Raw genomic sequence first — 22,354 nt, forward strand, 5'->3', positions numbered from 1 at the left:
AGAAAAATCGCACAGTGTAAAGCGTCGTTGACAAAGGCAGAAAATTTTATCCGCACATTGGAATCGCCAATCAACAAGGACGTGGTATCTGCGCGGCTACAACAACTGCAGGAGGTGCTGCCAAGGCATGAGCAGCTACTGATCGAATTAAGTACTTTGGACGACACCCTTGATGAAGACTATTTCGGAAACGACGCGTTCGAGGACCGGTATTTGGCGATCGTGGCGAGCCTTCGAGGCCTACTGGCGCCGCAGCCGCCGTCACCGGCTCCAGCATCGGGCGCGCAGCAGTCTACAGACGCGTGCGCTACCAGCGTGAGGCTGCCAGAAATAGACATTCCTGCGTTTGACGGCAAGGACTACACAAAATACCACTCGTTCATCGAACTCTTTAGTGCAGTGATAGATAATAATTCTAAATTAGCCGCAATTCAAAAGCTTTTTTATCTTAGAAAATACTTAAAAGGTGAGCCATTGTCATTAATCGAAGGATTACCCGTCACCGGGGACTCGTATGGAAAAGCTCTTGAATTGTTGAGAAATAGATATGACAATAAGTTTCTTATTATCACTAACCATGTACAAGAGCTGCTAGACTTCAATCCACTAGTAAAGGGAGCGGCTACCAATTTAAGAGAGTTAGTGTCACATGCTCGCCAGCACTTAGGTGCACTGAAAACATTAGGACAACCGACTGACAGCTGGGACATGATAGTTTTACCCATTTTGTTGCGAAAGGTCGACCAGTTTACTTGCAGAGCCTATCATTCGGAGCGTGACACCACAAAGCTGCCCCTACTGGATGACTTCTTCGCTTTTGTGGAGCGGAGAGCTAGCAGCTTCGAGGAGAGCCAAAGAAGTGAAGGTAAGAGCAACAATAATAATAACACTTACAAAACTAAAGTGTCAAACTATGCAAGCAAAACTGCCACACAGTCGTGGTCTTGCAAATATTGTAGTGAGCAAACACATAGATTATTCAAATGTGACAAATTTCTAGCCATCTCACCAGAGGAAAGGCTCAATTTCATTTCACAAAATAATTTATGCAAAATATGTTTCAATTCTCACACAAATAAATGTAAATTTCACTTCAAATGTGAACAGTGCAAGGACAAATCGCATAATACTCTCTTGCACTGCAATGAAAAAGTATCAATGCACAGTAATTCTAATGTTAGCACAATATTGCTGCCCACCATCAAGGCCAAAGTGCTCTGCCGGGATGGCAAATCACACAAAGTAGTCCGGGGACTAGTTGACAGTGGCAGCCAAGTGTCATTTATGACAGCTGACTTAGCAAAAGCATTGCAATTATAGTTCCAAAATACTGAACTGTCCTATGCATGACATTGACAGTGGGGCGCCACCGTCAATACCGGATCGCTAGTTCCGATTTTTGCCATGTTGGAAACCATATAGTTGAACGATGGTAGCGCCCCCCTGTCATTGAGTTTGGCGGGACAGTTCAGCGTGGGTCATCTATACCGCTAATTGATAGCAATTTAAATATCACAGCCTTGGGGAAACAAAACAAAACAACCTCAAAAGCTGTCAATGCTGAATTTGTGTCACTTCAAAATAATTATAAGTGCCAAGTTAATTATTCCATAGTGGACCAAATTATAGCCTGACCAGGAACATAAAAACCCTCGCCATGTTGCGGAAAACTAATGGAACTAATTTCTTTTAATGGCAACAGTAACTGAAAACTTCATTGTCATGTCACCTTGCATGTCAGTCTATTGCTGTCAAAGTGTAAACAAACTTTATTTTAAATGTGCGCAATTGATTTTGTGAATTAAATTGCTAAAATCTTTTTATAGTCGTGAAAGAAAAGTGGTTCACAATGTGTTAAAGTATTTGTCGAAGAGAAATACTAAGGGTTTGGACAATATTTTCATTGAATAATGTTTTCGACAAAGGTTGTCAAATTGACTGACATGTTTATCGTATAGTACAGTCCACTATGAAAATTAGCTGTGGTTTGTTTCAACTACCTATTTTAAAATTTTTGTCACTTTCTAAGTGTTGAATTTTATGGAATTGGGAAAGAAGTACCGAGTTTGAAGCGTTCATGAGCAGGCATTTCAGTTGAATATTCAAGTTCTGAATTTGATTATTGATGAATAATAAAATAAATCCTACTAACTCGATTGATGGTTTCATTTAATTTATTTAAACCAGGTTACCTATAATAATATTTTTTCGTTAATTTATGAAAATATCAAATTAGCCCGTAATCCTGAATCCTGATACATAAAGTTAGCCTATTAATTTAACACAGGTACGACTGTACTCAGTGTTGCACTATCAAATGCAATTGACGCGCCTCTATGCCAGGGTTTTTATGTTCCTGGTCAGGCTATACAACCAAGCTGCCACAGCAACAAGTAAGCTGGCAAAATATACAGCTGCCAGACTCTGTGGTGCTTGCAGATAGTGATTTTGACACTCCGGGAGACATTTCATTTCTGCTGTCAGCGGACATATTCTTCCAAATATTGCTGCCTCGCAAAATCAAGCTGCAAAATAGTAATTTGTATCTTATTGATACCCAGTTTGGTTCAATATTGTCAGGTGAAGTAAACAATAGTGAGTTTTGTGCATCCAGTCACCACGTCACCTTGCATGCTATATGTGACAACAATGTTGATCACCTCCTACAAAAGTTTTGGGAGACTGAAATGGTCCCTGAAACGAAATTGGAGGTTACAGCAAAGCAGGATGCCTGCGAAGCCGAGTTTAAAAGCTCGGTACAGCTCACCAGCGAGTTTCAGGTGTCCCTCCCGCTCAAAGTCCCCGTAGATCAGCTAGACCTAGGAAATACATTTCCTATAGCATCAAAAACATTAAATGCCATCGAAAAAAGGTTAGCCAAAGATGATCAATTAAATAGAAATTATAATGACTTCATGAATCAATACATAGAAATGGGTCATGCAAAGGTCATCCCACTGCGCCAGTCAAATTTAAAAAATGCATATTTCATGCAACACTTGCCAGTCATAAGGAACGATAAAAAGACCAATAAAGTAAGAGTTGTTTTTAATGGTAACACAAAAGCTAGTTCGCAGCATCAAAGTTTAAATGATGTTTTGCTGAATGGCCCTAAGGTTCAAAAAGATCTCTTTGACATTCTGATTTTATTCAGGTCATTCAAGTATGTAATGTTAACGGACATCAGACATATGTACAGAGCTATAAAAATTGATCCATCATTTAGGCATCTACAAAATATATTATGGAAAGATGAAAATTCAAAGAATTATTCTGCAATTACAGACAGTCACCTATGGACTCAAGAGCTCAAGCTACCTGGCCACCAGATGTCTCCAGGAGTTAGCAGACCGGTTTGGGAGCAATATGCCGCTGGCTGCTGAGGTCATCCGGACAGCCATGTACGTTGACGATGCTCTTTTTGGAGCACAGACCATCGATGAAGCTCTTGAGGTAAGAGATCAATTTATAGACCTGCTAGGACGTGCCAATCTGCAGCTGCATAAATGGGCTGCAAATGATGACCAATTACTGGCTGGCATACCAGCTGACAAGCAGCTTTTCGAAGAGCATGAGCTCTGTAATGAGGACCTCTCAATGAAAGCTTTAGGGGTCTCATTCAATGTTAGAGATGATGTTTTTAAAGTGTCATGTCCTATAAAGCAGGTGCAGTCCTGGAATAAAAGGTCCATTTTGAGTGTCATAGGCTCTTTCTTTGACCCCTTAGGGCTCGCTGGGCCAATAATAGTTCGAGCAAAGGAATTTCTACAAAAAGTGTGGAAGGAGAATCTCGAGTGGGACTCGCCCATACCAATGTCATTGCTTAAGGCCTGGTTAACATTCTATGAACAGCTAGAACAAATGCCTATAATTTCTGTACAAAGAAACATAAATATAAATAATGCGCAGGTAATACAATTGCTAGGATATTGTGACGCTTCTAGCGTCGCCTACGGCTGCTGCATATATATAAGGGTTATTCAAGGCAGCAAAGTAACCACAACACTTTTGTGTTCAAAGTCTAGAATTGCTCCAGTAAAAAACGCCTTGACTATACCTAAGCTAGAGTTAAATGGTGCAGTGTTGCTAGCCAAACTGTATTGCAAAGTCAAAGCAATCTATGCTAAAATTAACTTCAATGCTGTACATTTATTTTCTGACTCCCAAGTTGTTCTGTGTTGGTTGAAGTCTAGCAGAAATAATATACCGGCTTATGTCAAAAACAGAATAAATTTAATAAATTCAAGTACTACAGAATGTAAATGGTTTCACATAGATGGAGCTTCCAATCCAGCTGATTGCTTGTCTCGAGGCTGCAATCCCCAAGACCTGCCATCGAACACCTTATGGTGGCATGGGCCTCCTCAACTTGACTCACTGGAGTATGAGCCTTCACCATCATTGGCTTCATGCAACCACTTGCTTTGCGAGAGGGGACCTGCCGAGAGCGAGCAAGCAGCTTGTTTGGTTGTGACACAAGAACCACAATTGTTTGAAAAATAGTCTTCATGGTTCACTATGCAAGGAATTGTAGCTTGGATATTAAGGTTTAAATTCAATTGTTTAAATAAACATAATAAAATTAAAGGAAATTTGACTGTAAAATAATTGTTAAATGCTCAATACAGAATAATTTCTATAACGCAAGGCTTGTATTTTCCTTCGGAAATATCAAAAATAAAAAACAATTTGCCAATAAAATCTAATTTAAAAGCCTTGGCTCCATTCATAGATGGAAATGGCATAATGAGGGTTGGTGGCCGGTTGCAAAACGCCCCAGTGCCATACACGCAAAAGCATCCGATTATTTTGCCCAATAAGTGTCATGTCACGAATTCAATTATTCGAAATGAACACTGTGTATTAATGCATGCTGGTATCACCCTCGTATTAAGTAGTCTGAAACTTAAGTATTGGATCATTAGCGCCGGTCGCGAAGTAAAGAAAATCATTAACAAGTGCTTAAAATGTTACAGGTTTAAGGCTCAAGTAGCCAGCCAGTTTATGGGATCCCTGCCCTCCGATCGCGTCACCGAGAGCCACCCGTTCGACAAGGTTGGAATCGACTTCTGTGGTCCGTTTCAAGTAAAACAATCGGGCATGCGGAGGGCCGTTGTCACCAAAGGCTACACACTGGTAATTGTTTGCTTCGCCACTAAGGCTGTCCACCTTGAGCTAGTTTCAGACATGACAACTCAAACATTCTTAGCAGCCTTAAAAAGATTCATTGGCAGACGCGGTATTCCCGCCATTATTAATTGCGATAATGCACAAACGTTTAAAGGAGCCGACAACGTGCTCCACGACTTGTATAAATTAGTCAATTCCAAAAAGCATCAATCTCAAGTGAGTGTGGCTGCTGTAGAGAAAGGAATAACCTTTCGCTACATCCCCTCCTACTCCCCCAACCACGGAGGCCTCTGGGAGGCCGCCGTTAAGAGTTTTAAGTTCCATTTCAAAAGAGTGGTGGGGGAGAATAAATTCACGTACGAAGAATTGACCACTATTTTATCCGAAATAGAGGGTATCCTGAATTCCAGGCCCCTCACGCCGCTTTCAAGCGACCCTGCAGACCTAACAGCCCTAACCCCAGGACACTTCCTGACTGGTCGTCCACTCATATGTATCCCTGAGCCGGATCTAACCGATATCCCTCTAACTAAATAGACTAAGATTCTGGAGGCGCTGTACTCAGGTCAAGCAACATTTTTGGAAAGCCTGGTACAGCCAATATTTATCGCAGCTAAATGTTAGAAACAAGTGGACCAAACAGTTACCAGATGTGGAAGAAGGCAGTTTAGTTTTACTAAAAGGAGACAACGTTCCCCCGCTGCAGTGGCCCATGGCGCGGGTGACGCGGGTGTTTCGGGGAAGCGATGGGAGGGTAAGGGTCGCGGAGCTCAAAACCGCTACTGGTCTAACCTGTAGGTCTATTAATAAAATGTGTATCCTTCCCATAGATTATTAAGTAACAAGCCATTTTAAAACTGTTAAATAATTTTTAACCATAGGTTTTTAAGCAAATGTTAACTTGTAGTTATGACATGCGAATTTTATTAAATATTTATGGCAATTTTGAGTCTGTAAACTGTGATAACTAAGTAGTAATATGTATAGGGTGTTACTTAAACTTAAGAATAAAGATTTAATTAAGATATAACTTCAATTGTATCATGCAAGTCATTACTAATGTAACTTCATGACTATTACTGTAACTGCATAACTATTAATGTAACTGCATAGCTATTTTTGTAACCTTTTGCCCGGGAGAATGTCCACATCAGTAGATGTAAACACGGCTTAATTTCATACTGAATGTGTCTAATGTGTCTATGCCTTATTTTTATGATTAATGTTGGCAACACTAAAAATTATATCTCTCTTCCTCATCACACTCTCACCAACTCGTACTGGTTTTTGTAAATATTGTGTTTTTATAAATAAAAGTCAAGATTAAAGTACAAAATCTTATTATTTGTATGTTCCACGAACAATTTGATCACTAAAGGATTTCACATCCTTGTTATCTTAAAATTATATTCGCTTAAATCATTCTCTACATTTGGACGGTTGGACGGAATTCAGGGGACGGAATCTGATACATTTTGCCACCCTCATTATTGCTTATTCAGTAGTACTTTTTACTGTTAATATAATTTGTAAAACTATGTGTAAACAAACAATGTACACTTACTGATAAGTTATGTTTTTGTTGTAGTAAGAATAATGGATGGCTCAATAAAAATATTTTTGATTTTGATTTGAGTTAAAATGGTGGTTAATCATTCTTAGAAATTATCTTTAAATCTCTTTTTAAATCTCTTTCAGACGTAATCACTAATTAGGTAATCCATTTTGTTTTATGAGACATGTTTTCACCATTACAAATACTTTTAACTCTTTAGGTGCATTTTGTAATTCTGTAAAAGCGTCAATCCAACTCTAAAAATGGTCAAGCCTTTCCAATCGTGTAGACAAAGTCGCAAAAATTCGCAGGAACTACGCAAAGGCTCACGAGCTTCGATGTCAAAAACCAGGCTGAAAACCGCGAATGCAGTGAAAAGTTTGCACAATCATTTGTCAATGTCATACTGCACTTGTGGGTTCATGTATTCGGGTGAATGTGAGTGCTGGTTTAACCTTCTACAAGTCTGGATATTTATACGAGTATACGAGGCTATTAGCGTGGAAAAAAATTCCAATTGAATTCAATTAACCTTAGCCAAATGGCGTCCAAAACTGGACAAGAAGCAATATCTCCCGCAATTTCCATCCAGTTTCTTCATGAGGTTACTTCTCTATTGAGCAGGGAAGATTATTTGGTGCAGACAGCCAACCGGCCAATATGTAAAAAATATGGGAAGGCCTTATTCAGCAGTCGACGTCCTGTAGCTGAAGTGTTAAGATAATGGTAATGAAAGGGCAGCAAAAGCAAGCGAGATTATTTGAAGTAAAGTACCCTAGGTAATATAATTTATAAACTTCATAAAGAGAAATAGGTACTAAAAAAATATTTTCTAGTCTTTGTAGAAGGCAACATTGAAATAATTTCATAAAGTTCAAGGAGAAAAACCTTGTATCCGAGATAAAATATTACATCAACATTAATTATGACAAAACACTGCTCTTTGTCTAATAAATATGCCTCGAGCTAGATAATAGCAAAGATTTTATCATACCTTCTTTAATTAGTAGCTGATAATAGTATAAACATTTTCATTATCTGAAGACAATATCTACCTGTATAGGTTAATTCAGGTAATTTTGTTTTCATAAAAGATTTCAGCAACCTAGACAATATCGTAATTTCCTTAGCTATCTTATTACTATCATAATTTTTGTAAATTATTTTTAAAAAACATTTTATGATAGCGAGAGGAATGTACTATCTAAAAAGCTAGAGGATTAATAATGTGTACGTACAGACTTTTCTAACGATTAGGTAGGTACAACCACTTACAATAGAATATCTTAATAATAAACCACGATGATGAAGCTTTAATACTTAATTATTTTATAGAACGTCAATTTAAATGACTGACCACTGTCCAGTCATATCTGCCTACTAACGCTTCAGTCACCTATTCTGCCAAAAACACCACCATTATACAGTGACATTTAGTCAGTGAAGTCCCATCAAAATTTTCAGGAGCCATACGCCATATCTTTTTTTCCAAGAGTTGAAGTAAGGTTCTTTTTGAGGTTTTCTGTATTGCATTCATTGTAATCCCATTTGGCTTACCTGATGCGTAGGTTTCGGCTGCATACGACTTTGGCGCACTATGACCACAGGTGCGTTAGCGTCCATAGACTCTCTCTTCAGCTCCACACTACGGTATAGAGACGCTACGGATGAGAGCATTTTTCCAGCGCTTTTCCCTGCACATTCACGAACCTGTTTTGGAAAAAAAATAAAGTTCATAGAGGTATTAAAATAAATAATTAAAATAAAACTGCTTGTTCAAATAATAAGATTTATTTGAACAAGCAGTCTCTTTCCTTTCATATTTGTGAAATGCACCATGTATCATGGTAAGAGTCTTAGTTTAAAAATATGCCAACAATTTAAAATTCAACCTGTATAATTCATGTTCATTTCGCTTGTGTTCTAAAGACATAATTAAGAATCCAGTCTCTCTGTATACACTTTTTAAGGGGGTAATGAAAACTGTATACTCACGGTCTCAATGTAAAGCTTAATGTATTATCTTATGAACATTGAGTAATAGTTTAATAATACCTGAAAGTGCTTAACTTACTGAGAGCATTCACATGTAATGTAATAAAGCAAAATTAGATTTTGAATATAATGGCATGCCGTAAAGCTCAAAATCGAATCATGAATATTATTACATTTACACACGAATGCTCCCGGAAGCACCTTATGGGAATTCCCGACAACATCAAAAAAATCCGCCTACGAATATAATGTGCATTTATTTTTCTCATGTTTTATGTTTTATAAGGTGTAATGGACATGATAATAATGTCCTTAAAGACTTTTGAACTATTTTTTTAGATTTTAAACTCAACTTGCAAAATAATTACTAATTTGAGACTGTCTATGTGTCCAAACAGCACAATTTCATAATAAAAAGAAAAAATCTTACAGTAAAACTCTGATAAATCTATGTCACATCTTCAAAAAAAGCTTATGAATTTCTTCAGAAGTTTTCGGGAGCGTGCCAAACAAATTAAATTAGATTTTGTTTTACTTAAACGTTCGGCGCTTCGTTAGATATTTACGCTAACGTTTAGAAGTTAATCCGGGGTTTGAAATTGCTTAGTATTCAATAGATAGCTAATTGAATTCGCCTCCAATAAAGGGAAATTGCTTAATCTGAGCTTATATAAGTTGTCGAAGGGATATGCCGGAGTTAACTGTGCGTTAGAAAGGCCTACACGAAGGGCTAATTTTGTTACGCTTGTGTCAATTTCAGATATTGAACAACAAGATTCTATCTTGTGCTTTTCTTTGTACCTATTTAGAAAACACTCTTCTCTTTATTCTAAAACTTACACAGTTTTCGTTTATGTGAATAAATAATACATATTTATTACTTACTACTTTTTCGCTATGGGAAGAGCGCTTGCTTATCCTAAAATACAGGGCTCTGCCCTAACTTAGGAAGCAAAGCTCAATGTTTTTAGAATCATAATATTTTGTAAGATACATTAATGTCTGTACTTAAACATTTGTTGCTTGTTTTTATATGCATGTACTTACTTTTGAATAAATAGATTTGTATTTGTATTTGTATTTGTATTTGTATTAGACGTCCTTAGGAAAAATAAATACTTTTTTACTTACTTAAGTTACGCTCAGTTTTTTTTACGCATAATAAGGCAAGTATTTGACCACAATCGTATCTGGCGTTAAGTAGGATGCAGTCTAGGATGGTACATATTATTATCTGCCCTGTAAGTGCCTATTCACTCTCGCCTTGATGAAGCCTGGATTATAGTCTTCGGGAAAGACAGCAGCAGGCAAAGAATTCCAGTCCCTAGCTGTTCGTATTATAAAAGAGTCATCGAAACGCTTAGTGCGATTATTAAATTGAATTGTTTAGCGTTTTAGAATTAAAATTAATATTTTTTCACGCAAAATATTCAAATTATGTAATTCAATATTTTCCTTTATTCTCTCAACCCTTAAATCTTTTGTCTCGTAAAAATTAGATTTATCCGAAAGTATCTATAAACCAATATCTCGGGAAAACAAGGAAAATATTTTCTCGGCAAGTTATAAGGAAAAAGATTATTTTTACTGACATTTTCACTTTCCAATGTAAATAAAATATACCCAAGATGCTACAAACACTCCTACTCGTATATTTATACTTTATACAAAGCCGTTACCCGGTGCCCGTACTATCTATGTATAACAGATAAATAACAGAGTAATCAAAATAAAACTGTGGTGATAATTAAGTTGTCGACTGTAACAGAAGCTTTGTGATCTATGACATCTTATGTCGTCGTTATGGGTGCTATTTTGCAAAAAAATGTGTCTGATATATGAAACAATGACAACATTTCCTTTATTATCTGACTGCTCCAGGAGAATGGTTAAATGGTTTTTTAATTAAATCGATCATTTGTTTCAGCCGAAAGACATCCACTGCTGGACAAAGGCCCTAACGATTTCCACAGCGACCGGTCCTTTTTTTTTACCCAGGAAAATGGCCTATCCATACCTACCGCCGGGGGACGGCAGGTTATGAGGGGCTCGAACCCACTAAAAACCTGGGGTGTTCCCTCTGCCGCATAGTGGTCGGCGCCTTGGGTACTAGAAACGACCAAGGCGCCTTCCGCGGACGTCCCGCCCTACACGGCGGGACCCAACACGCTCCCACCTAGTGGGGGGCCGACAGGATTAGCCGGGACCACGAGGCCAATCCCGTCCGACGGCGGTGGTAACCTGTGCAATGCAGGGGGAGGCGCCCCCGCGTCTCCAACCTGCTGGCCACCACCAACAACGACCGGTCCTGCACCGACCGCATCCAAGCACCTTCACCAGATCATCGTTTCACCTAGTGGTGGGCCTGCCACACCACATCTTTCGGCTCGTGGTCGCCCCTCGAGAACTTTAAATTATTTTTCTTAAATTACCCACCGTTTCTTCAGCATGCCTGGCGCACTCGGCAAAGTTCGGTGGCAACCTGCGCAAACGCTGCCCTTGGTGAGCCAATACCAATGCGCGCTCAAAAGCACATTTTTCGTAGTTGGTTTGCGCTCGGATTTGCAATGCTGAAAGATTCTCCGGCTCCAATTCTAGAAATAGAGAAATTCGTTAAATGTCGTTAATACGAGGCACCCTCCGACTAAGTGGTGTGCTTTCGATGCCTAATATAGGTACCGTGTAGATTTTTACTTACTTTTTTGACAGTCGATAGTTAAATAAGCATGAAAGTAGTCACAAATAATACTAGCCAACCAAACTATAGGCCGATAAAAAGTCTGCAGTCTGCCGGGGCTCTTAACCCTTTATATGGTAGTGGGAATATAGATCCCCACCATATTTTGAACTTTATTCCCTTGTCTTAAGGTCCAAAAACTAGGAACAATTTGGACTTATTATGCCCGTTATAGGTTGAATAAATTATTTATACCTGCAGCCTTGGCAGCATCGTCTAGCGCCTGGCTGTAGTGAGTAGTCTTGACGCGCGCCAAACTACGGCCGAGCAGAGAACGGACATCTGAACTCTGAGAACAGAAATTGATAAAGGAGATAATATTTTAGTAACATTTCTGTCAGATAAACTTCTACTTTTGGTTTCACAACTCTCGGATTTGCCAAATGAGGTCACCAGAAACCAACGGTATTTTTAGTAAGCAGCAGGAATATGCCAGATAATTTTGTACAGTAGGGAACCAGTGAGAAGGCTCATTTCGTCGCTTGCCTCTCTAACTGACGTAACCGACATTTAGCAAAATTTTTAGGCGATTAGACAGATCGATTCGTCTTGCGAAATTGATTAAGATGGTGTAGATAACTCAGTTTCGAAAAAAATGTCAGATACGTCAGTTAGAGAGGCAAGCGACGATTTTATAAGAGTCACATGAATATTAGTTTTATTCTATTTTAGATGGAAAATGGAAGTAGCAAACCTCTATAAGTTTCAGTTCGTATCTACGAATAAATGCTCTTGCAAATCATATTTGATCCCTTACCGATTTGACTGAACGGTAATAAATGGCAGTAACAGATCGATTAATGCATAGATTAACTCCTGAAAGCTCCCCAGAGCTATGCAATAATGGCTATTGTTTATTAAGGAGACTCGCAAGACATCAGTTAGCGAGGTCCACATTAATCTCCAAGGTAATGATCGTATTGAAACCTATTTGGATATCAAGATGGGAATATAAGCACAGGTTATAAATTAAGGTTTAGGCAGACAGCCGATTTAGGCTGCGTTTCCACAGAAGATGCGTCAGAACGGAATGTCGTTATGGCTTCTGACGTTTCGCATACTTAATGTATGAAATCGATTTCATTCTATAGGTCTAGCTCTTAACTAAGTTATTTCCTGAGGTATCAGAGCGATATATGATGTGATAGAGCAGTGTTTTTCAACCTTTTTCATGACACAACCCTCCTAGTATGAAAAAATAATTGGCGACTCCCCCGGCTGTTCGCTTTTTTTTTCATGAATTTTATAATGTTAAAAAGATGTTTGTAGGGACCGAATACTTCAATCCATACAACATTTTAATGCATTTGCATAATTCGATTTTGGATTTTGTCTTTAGTTATAACTAATGATTTTTTTTACTGAGGTAGTTTTTACGACCTCTCGCAACGCGACCCATAGGTTGAAAAACACTGTGATAGAGCATACAAATATGAAAGAGATCTGAAGTTTCGCTGACGTTTGACGTTTCAAAAACACCCTCCCGCGCCGCTCCCATACCTCAGGCACTGACTGACTTAAACGCTAGACCTTTAATTCATCGTATTATGTCTCTTCGTTTGTGTCATTAATCAAGAGAGACATCATTACATTAAGTTAATAGCCATTTTTCAAATAAAACAAGATTAAAAAGAGATAAATCACTAGTTGGACAGCTCTTAAGTCAATTTGTCTATTCTGAGACTTCGTTGAAATTATTGGTTTAAAGTCACTGAAAAATTTAAATTAATCTTTGCTTTAATGTTCTTTGTTTGCTAAGTAAGATATTTTCTAAGTACTGGCAATAAACGTGCCTAAAATTGTTTGGGGCATGTATCAACATGTCCTAAAGATAGCTCTACCACTGCAGTATCAAGAATAACTTTAACCATGCCTTCCAAATCACAGAGAGTTGTTTGAGGATGCTTCTAAATATAGTCGGCTTCACAACCTATTTTAACTTTCCGCTGATTTTAGACTAATTTTATTTCAACCAATAGTCACTTCCGTGTAGTCCAGTAAAGAATTGTATGTAGTACTATACGATAAATATTTAAAAATGTAAAAGTAAGGCTGAGTTGCACCCTAACTTTGACCGTAACTATAAGAATAACCGGTGTATTTTGTATGGAAGTTGACAGATTTTTGACGTTTGACAAAGTCAAAGTAAGCTCATGTATTCGTAATTTTTAGAGTCTAGTAAAGGGTTTTGTAAAGCACCAATCGGTATTTCTAAAACAATGTAATAGAAACATTCGTTAATTAAGATATTCCCCAATTACCGAATGGTGGTCGTACCACTTAATCGGGTGATAAATTGCAACTGTTTGCGAGAGAAACTTCAGCAGGGATCCGTTTAGTTAGAGGACGATAACGAGGTGTGTGCAAACATTATCAACGTTTAGGCATCGTCTAATTGCCCGTTTGTAAATTGAGACTGTCTGTGTTTACGTTAAGGGCTCCTACAGTAGGTAAAACATCGCTAACAAGGACTTAAAGCTGCACAAAGTCACAGCAAAAAGCTCTAGCATTACAAATAAGACGCATCTGTCAACATTATTCTTTGAAGATTGAAAATGAATTCAATATTTTGCTTTTGAATGTGGAAATGTAGAGCCATTACCTAATTTGATTTGATAGACCGCTACCGTTAGTTCGAGGTTGAAATTCTGCAATCCCACTTGCACTTTGGGAGATACGTCCATAATAAATTAGTTTTTACCAAGTTAGTAGTAGCTTTTGCTTAATTTAGAGATATGACTTTTCTTCTTTTATTGTATAAGTGCTCTAGAAAGGGCCTATGTAGTAAAAAAAAATGTAGAGCTGAACACAAGTCTATTCTGACTTATTAAATCACCAAAGGTATCTAATTCCCGTTTTCACCATCAATCCCTAATTTTTAAGTGACCCCTATGGTAACACATAACTAGAATTTTGTTTTCATAGGGGTTGCTTAAAAAATAGGTATGGATGGTTAAAGCGGGCATAAGACAACTTAATTAGACTGACAGTTTAACTTGCCATCAGAGCACGAAATCTTATTTATTTTATCTGTCAATCAAGTAGATTCCAGCCTTCAATATTCTAACCTAACTAGGAACAAAATTATATGAATTGTTCGACACTACACAAAACATTCACCTGAAAATCCGAGTTCACAAAAAATAATTCTATTGGACCAGGGAGACTATAGAGTATAGATAGCTAAAGAAAAGTGTAGCTAAATGTACACACGGCCACACTGTTAACTATCCATTACGTTTTTGCTCTCGCTCTCATCAAATGGTGATTCTTTGCTATAGAACGAGATGACAAGACTGACAATGGGCATTGGGCAGTTAACACTGTTGCCGATAGTACACTACATTTAACTACATTAACTATGATTAATTCTATTCATCAGTATCTCACTACTATTATTACCATGATTGGACATCAATGACGTCATTAACGATCGTTGATGGATTAGATCATTTCTAAGTGCTGTTTGAATGTAATCGTAAAGCAACTATCTCATTCTACATCTATCTAAATCAAACCAATCAATCTTGAGCTTGTAGATAATCTATGTAAGCAAAACTAATTAATTTGATTATATCGAACACTGGCAAGTACTCACTTATTGCTATGTAAGCTAAAACTAAGTAATTGGGCTATTAACCAACTCTGTAAACGCATTACTCACTTATTAATGCTAGTTAAAAGAATTGATTATATAATTCCAAATTATTTGCTGGCATATTAAAGTATTATATCTACAACCAAAGTGTGTTTAATTTTATGATTGCAATATTTTCAATCCTTCTAATAAATAAAACACATAGCATTCACAATACATCTTTTACACTGACGATGAATAAATAATAACTTTCTTTTTGAACATTCATTACGGATTAAAATAGCAAAGTAAAAACAATACCTACCTACATTGCGCACAAGTAACTGAATCTCAGATTTAAAGAACTTTTTTTGATTTTGTTTTGATTTGAATGAAAAATATACGAAAAGCATTCTATCAACATTCAACATACAGATCTAATTGCACGTTTGCGAGCACCGAGACTATTTGCTTTAGGGTTCCGCAGTAATTGTACAAACGGAACCTCTACTTCGCTTCTATCTTGGCTGTAGAGGAAATGCTAGTAGTATCTATGGACTTATTATACCACTGCATGTATCGCAGTGTACAATGTGTATGCATTTCCTTGATGGTAATGTAAGGGAAATCTATGCATTATGTTGTGCCCGCACGACACATATTTCAGTTATAAAAACCCATTAAAGCAAATTTTAAAAGTAATCACAATATTACAACAACAAAATACAGGGTGACTGGAACTGAACCCGCCATAGCTAATACGCGTATAGAGGAGGTCATTTGCTAATTGTTGAACCCTACTTTCTATGACTAAAGTTTTATAGTTTAGGAGATATGTCAATTTTTATACTTTTTTTAGATTTTTCCGAAGATCATTGGCAATCCATTATCACCATTAGCTTTTTTTTAAATCGAATTCGAACTTTAATTTTTTATCGTGGTTTGTACTTTTGTTGAACTTTGGGGGCTCGTGGCTAGTTATTCAATCATTATCTGGATCTGAAATTTATTTTATTTAACTAAAAGTTTATTCGATATTAGTATCAAATAAAAAAATCGGTTAAAATCATGCGAGAAAATAATTTAAGCAGTTTTAGGTAAAATTTCGGAAAAATCTGAAAAAAGTTTAAAAATTGACATATCTCCTAAACTATAGAAAGTAAGGTTCAATAATTAGCAAATGACCTCCTCTATACGCGTATTAGCTATGGCGGGTTCAGTTCCAGTTACCCTGTATAGTGTTCTGTGGTTCACAATGGACGAAGTGTGGATTAATGATTTTGATTGGACTCTATCAAGCAATTTTTTTCAAATTACTTTAATAACTAACAATTCATGCTGCTCAACTACTAGACTTGTGTGTAAAAACTTAATTTTAATAATGATTTTTTTTAAATATTTTTCCTGTATTTTAGACTTGATCCTGGACTAAAATGCTCATAACCTCTATCTGCGTGAATTTCTAAATTTTTAATGATATTTTTAATGTTTTTTGTATTTTTTAGTAAAGCTTCATATTCACCAGAGGGCATGTAATATCTCGCGGCATGTGACATTAAAAATGTTCTGCCTAGTGCGACTAAGGCTGATATTTCTTTAACCCTTAACTGGTATCGTGGGGGCCGCGCGGCCCCCACGCATGACGTTTTCTTTGATTTCTAAGAGGCTACGCATCGTGGGCAGCCAATATTTTTGGTATTCTCATAACGGCACTACTCGCGTCTGGTGCAGGTGTTTCAGCACTGCTTCATTCACTAGGACGAAGTTATGCACGTGTTGGGGTCCGCGCGGCCCCCACAATACCAGTTACAGTCCTATCAACTTAAGCTGAGAATTGCATTTGTGTGAGTGATCGCCAAAAGTACCGTTAGTAAAACACATACAAATAAAATTAATGTTTTATTAAAAGGAAGTCTATAAAACACTTGCTACCAATTGGGCCGATGTAACGACACTTGACACACACATCCTTTTAAATAAATAAATAAATAAAAACAGGTCCTCGCTCAGCATATGCCAATTGCCAAGGCACGAAGTACCTCGACGCTGATATTCTGCGAGCACCGTTTATAGAGAGGGCGTCCAGCCAGCCTTACAAAATACAACAAAAAGACAAACATTTATAAAATTACAAAATTAAAACAGACTAAAAACTTTTCGTTCACACCTTTAAAATACGTATTCAATTTGCATGAAATTTCTTTCACTTGGCTGCTTAATGGATTTCGTACAGGAAATTCACTTACAGTAGGAGCCATTTCACTAATATTTGGAACACAATAACATAAAATTACACGTCTATCTGCTACCAGTACCGGGGGTGAAGTGAAGTATGTGAGCGTCAGGGAAGCGGCGCGTGGCGGACGCGCCGCGCTTCAGGCCGCTTGCTATAAATAAACCGGTTTAAACCATGCGCGGGACGCGCCGCGCTTCAAGCCGATTGCCACTCTACACTATCGGTGTGCACTCACACAAATGCAATTCTCAGCTTAAGTTGAGAGGACTGTACGTTAGTTTTTTTTCATGGTATTTTTATATGTTTTTTGTTTTTTCGGTATTGATTCAAGATGCCATGACTTTTAAGTGATAAAACAATAGAAGATACCTAAGAACGACGTTTTTGATTCCAAATTAGCATGCCAGAAGAAGGATATAGTGATAAAAAAATATCGGTCATTGTGAAGACCTAGTAACCATTTTTCGGTCGATAATGAGGAAATTGATTCTGATTCTCAAGTTATTTCTGCATAGAGTGAAGATGATGAAGTTGTAGGACCTGGTTAATCCAGCTGTTATGATAAAATAAATACAATTGGTCTGATAATCCATCATAAAATTTACATTTTTATTTTTATGAAATGCTAATTATTTTTTATAAAACATTACTGTAAAACTTTATTTATTATGAAGTTCACATATTTTGGATTAATTAAAATAATAATATTTTTGGTTATGACTTTCGAAACGATGGGTTTCATGGATATTTGTAACGTTAAAAAAATATTGCGTAAAAAGTTCTTACTATTATGTAATCTCTTGTAGTACATACGTAAGAAGGTTAATATAAAATAAAAACTAAATGATTACGTAGAACTAGCCTGATATATACCATTTATCAACATTTATTATTCAAGTATATGGGTAAAACATGCTTGCTGGAAGCAAACATAGTATGGGGGCCGCGCGGCCCCCACGATACCAGTTACGTATGTCCAATTTACGATACCAGTTAAGGGTTAATAATACGAGGTTCATTCTAAGCATGTCATATGAATAGGTATGAAGCTGCTGCTAGGGTACTGTACTCGTATATAATGTAGCTTTTAGAGGGTTCATTATCACTGCTACGGGATTTTGCAACAAAATAATTTGTAATAAAGGTAAATATTATAGAAAATGCAACATACCTAATTGTTAAAAATATTTTAGAGGGTTTACCGATATCAGCTCACTGCTCTAGTGATAAGGCCAAAGAAACCATTGAACCCAATTTTCGGATATTCTTCATGAATTTAAGGATCTCAAAATAATTAATTGCACTACACACAACAAGGACTAAGAAGAGCTGCTGCTATTTGCCAACTTGTTCGATAAGGGTACCAAGAACGCTCCAAGAAACATACTTTAATAAATGCGGAACCTTGCCGCAAATGTGCTAAATAACATAGTTTTCGCACTCACGTTCCATCGCAACGCCTCGTTGTACGCCTGTATCGCTTTCTCGAACTGCTCCAAGCGCTGCAAGTAATTCCTGCCGACAATAAAGCGCGTCAGAGGCAGACGTTTCTCTTAAAGGATGATGGGCACAAATGGATGGAAAGTGGTACCCGCTCCAATAGCCATAACCAATATATATTTTAAAAGGCCTTTAGATGTAGGAAAATGTCTGCTATGGGGCCAGATCTAATTCACGTTTTGAAAGCAGTAATTCCACTAAGTATTATAATGAAAGTATAACACAATCATCCATGTATACGAGTATGTATTATGACTACAATCTATTAACATAATTATAAGAAGCATTGAAAAGGAAAGGATTATACCTACGATGAACTACCCAAGCTATTAGACCTTTATTCGCTTTCATCATCATCATCGTGATCATTTTAGCCATAGGACGTCCGGTTGAACATAGGCCTCCCCCAATCATTTCCACAATGGTCGGTTGGTGGCGGCCTGCATCCAGCGCCTTCCCGCTACCTTTGTGAGGTCGTCGGTCCATCTTGTGGGTGGACTTGTTGGGTCTTGTGGGTTTATTCGCTTTAGCAACCCATAATAAAACCCTTAAGAAGAAATAAAACTTTAACCCCTTTATTAATAAAAGTTACACCCTAGTTGAACTCTGGCTTAAATTGTCATTTGGTATGGAAATGTCATTTTAATCCAAGGTTCTTCCTAGGTGTAACTTTTTATTAATAAGGGGGTAGTACTTCTTTAAATAAAAATATTTATTTCACAATCATCCCCATCAATAAGTAATTATAGAGTTAAGGAAGGATGCTGGAACAGTAAACCCTTCCTGACTCGCATAACCTAAGTACCATACGATGGACACGTATGATACTTCTTCTTTTTCTTCCTCGGTCTCTTCCTCCCTCACTGATGAGGACCGCGACCGCACGATGCAAACTCCCGCCCACCGTCTTCCTCACCGCGTCCGACCATCTCGTCGGTGCCCTGCCCCGAGCGCGTCCCCCTTCATACTGTATGATACTTAGGTTACACAAAAAGTATCTTTATCTTCGAACGCAACCAGATCTGAGACAGGTGGCCATAGTAAATGTTGTTCGTCTTGGTAAGACCTTTCAAATGACACTACAAACATTACTATTGGAGCCGGGTACCATTCTGCAAAAAAGTATGTATATCTTCGTACACAACCAGATCTGAGGCTGGTGGTCATAGTAAAAGTTGTTCATCTTGGTAAGACCTTTCAAACGATACTAGACTCATATCTATTGGAGCCGGGTACCATTTTGCCCATTGTCCTTTATCGCTAGACTATTTGCTGTCAATTAGTCTGCGTGCTAAGTGGTATTTGTTCTTTGCGAACGTAATATTCGTACACTTATTAGTGACATAAATATCAGATTTCTTGTGCTAGTAATGTTTGTCTTATGTTATCGAATGGGGTCTTATGTCAAGAACCTAAATTATAACGACGCTAAGAGATGTTACGTTACTTTGTGATCACATTAATTTTGGAGACACATTCCAAAAAGAAAATATCCAAGACAAGTTGTAAATATTAGCGATTTATAGCATAATCACAAGATAAATAGTAGATTGTCTTTTGTTATTAGAAAACAATAGTTAGTAAAAAATTCCTGCTACAAATAAGATTTACGTTTCATTTTTTTAATTTTTGCAGTAGCAACACTTTGACACAGTGCTCTCTTTAAGTAAGGCGTCGGTTATTACTCAAAGTAAAATGTAACACACGCCAGGTGTGTCATGCTCACTTAAGTTCCGCGGCGACCCGAGCTAGGCTTAGGGTGAGAGTATGCTGAGATGTGGTACAATGCAGAATGGCATAGAAAAATAAGAGCAAAAGGAACTTTCACTGTAGAATTGATTTAAATGGTAGTATAGATACTAATTTCAATCTAAAAGTCTACTAGCTTTGCTCAAAATAATAAAATTGCAAGTTTTAACAATTATGCGAAATCTTTAAGCAGATTTTTTTGCCATTCTTCATTGATGAGCTCTGCACCTTACATCCATTCATTGTTTAGCTAATTAGATTCTAGAGACAGTTCTGCTCCTTGCCGTTTGCATCTTAGCATGAGCGCACCCTTAAATTCGTGCATCGACGTCATGCTGCGCACAGGTGCAAACAGCCTTTTCCATTACATTCATTTAACTTATAGCGTCCGTAAAAAGCAACTACATAACTTAAGTAGAAATAGAATACATTCCTATTCTAGTATTTCACTGAGTATTTTTATTTATTTGACTTATTTTTAAATAAAAATTTCAAATATTGATCTTTAGATTTTGATGTATCCACATGCAACATTCTCCAGAATGTTTGGTTTTAAAAGATAATATTCCCATTCACCCCTTCAGGTAAATGTTATGATTATGTTAGGTGGTTTTAGAGATACAAAAAGACAATTTCCTTGAAGTTGCAAGGTTTATTTTTACTGGGATGGAATCTTGCATTAGTGAGACAAGCCATTGGAAGACAGACAATAAGTACAGCTGCTTAAATGTTTGATATTTTTCCTCTCTACTTCCGATGTTGCATAAACTTAGCATCTTACAAAGAAATAAGACGCTGTCTCATTATAATATGCGAAAATAACGACGTTTATTTGCCGTTCCTGCATTTGCTATAAGCTGTGCGCTGACCAGGAAATAATAGTGCTCAGTATTGCCAAGTCAGATAATTCAGCCATGACGCTTTATTGTACAGTTCATAGCACATCAGGCATAGGAAATAATACAGACGACAGCACATATAAGACTATAATTTTTGTTGGAAAATCGTCCATATTACAACTGTATAAAATTTCCACTGTGTTAACTTGATGTGCCGTCGTCGGTATCTAGTGTCATTAAATGCCAGATTCTTCTTTTGATGCCAAAAAATCGTTTGTACCTTAAAATGTATTACTACTTTGATTTCCTCAGTATGACGCGATTCAAAACCTTTTTCTTTTTGAACAGCTTAGTTTTCTTTCAGGTTGTGTAATTTTCTATGGCAATAAATAATAGGTAGTTTTAGTTTTCCCAGGAAAAAAATCACATACTTACCGGGTCACATGTTCACTAGACGCGCTTTAGAAGAATTAACTTTTAGCTTTTTCAAATATTTTACTGATACACTAAATAATAATATGTAGAGTTGCTATGCTATCTCATGACTATTACATATAAATACAAAAACTTTTCAATACAATCTAAACAAAAACACACGTACAAAAATCTCATTTAGCTCCCATTTAACATGCTCAAACTCAATTTGTACTAAATCTATTTGCCAGAATTTAAACCTACCCTCGTTCCCGGTACACAGCGACTGCGTTGCATATAGGTCTCTCCTCTGGCACTAATTTCTTCCTCATTCCGTCTTTGTGCACTGACAATTGTTATGTGTTAGTATGTTGCTACGCGAGGAACAATCTAGGTGACCCCGATCCACATTTTGAGCTACGAAGATTGTAATGGCCTTTGCTTTGCGAGATACCTGACGAGCAATTTCGGGAGTGGAGTATACATGAAGCTGAAATCTTCTCTAATAAATTGTTTAACTTTTCAATGATTCTGTTTTAAACAGAAAATATAAAATTGCTGAAATATTAATCGTGGTTAAGTTGAAGCTCAGTATATTTAAGAATTAAACATTAATGAAAAA

At 37.1% G+C, this 22,354-nt stretch overlaps 1 protein-coding gene across 1 annotated transcript in view; it reads right to left on the minus strand.

The window, feature by feature from the left end:
* LOC135074586 (uncharacterized) overlaps nucleotides 1-22,090 on the minus strand; it is a 43,114-nt gene extending 21,024 nt beyond the window's left edge. The window contains exons 1-5 of the mRNA XM_063968925.1: nucleotides 21,997-22,090; nucleotides 18,676-18,745; nucleotides 11,613-11,706; nucleotides 11,117-11,274; nucleotides 8,243-8,395 (exon numbers count right to left, since the gene is read on the minus strand). Of these exons, the coding sequence (XP_063824995.1) occupies nucleotides 8,243-8,395; nucleotides 11,117-11,274; nucleotides 11,613-11,706; nucleotides 18,676-18,745; nucleotides 21,997-22,064 (543 nt within the window). The 5' untranslated portion in view covers nucleotides 22,065-22,090. The remainder of the gene's footprint in view (nucleotides 1-8,242; nucleotides 8,396-11,116; nucleotides 11,275-11,612; nucleotides 11,707-18,675; nucleotides 18,746-21,996) is intronic.
* Nucleotides 22,091-22,354: the final 264 nt, after the last annotated feature.

This window comes from Ostrinia nubilalis, chromosome 9, assembly GCF_963855985.1.
Source record: "Ostrinia nubilalis chromosome 9, ilOstNubi1.1, whole genome shotgun sequence".
Classification (NCBI taxonomy): Eukaryota; Metazoa; Arthropoda; class Insecta; order Lepidoptera; family Crambidae; genus Ostrinia; species Ostrinia nubilalis.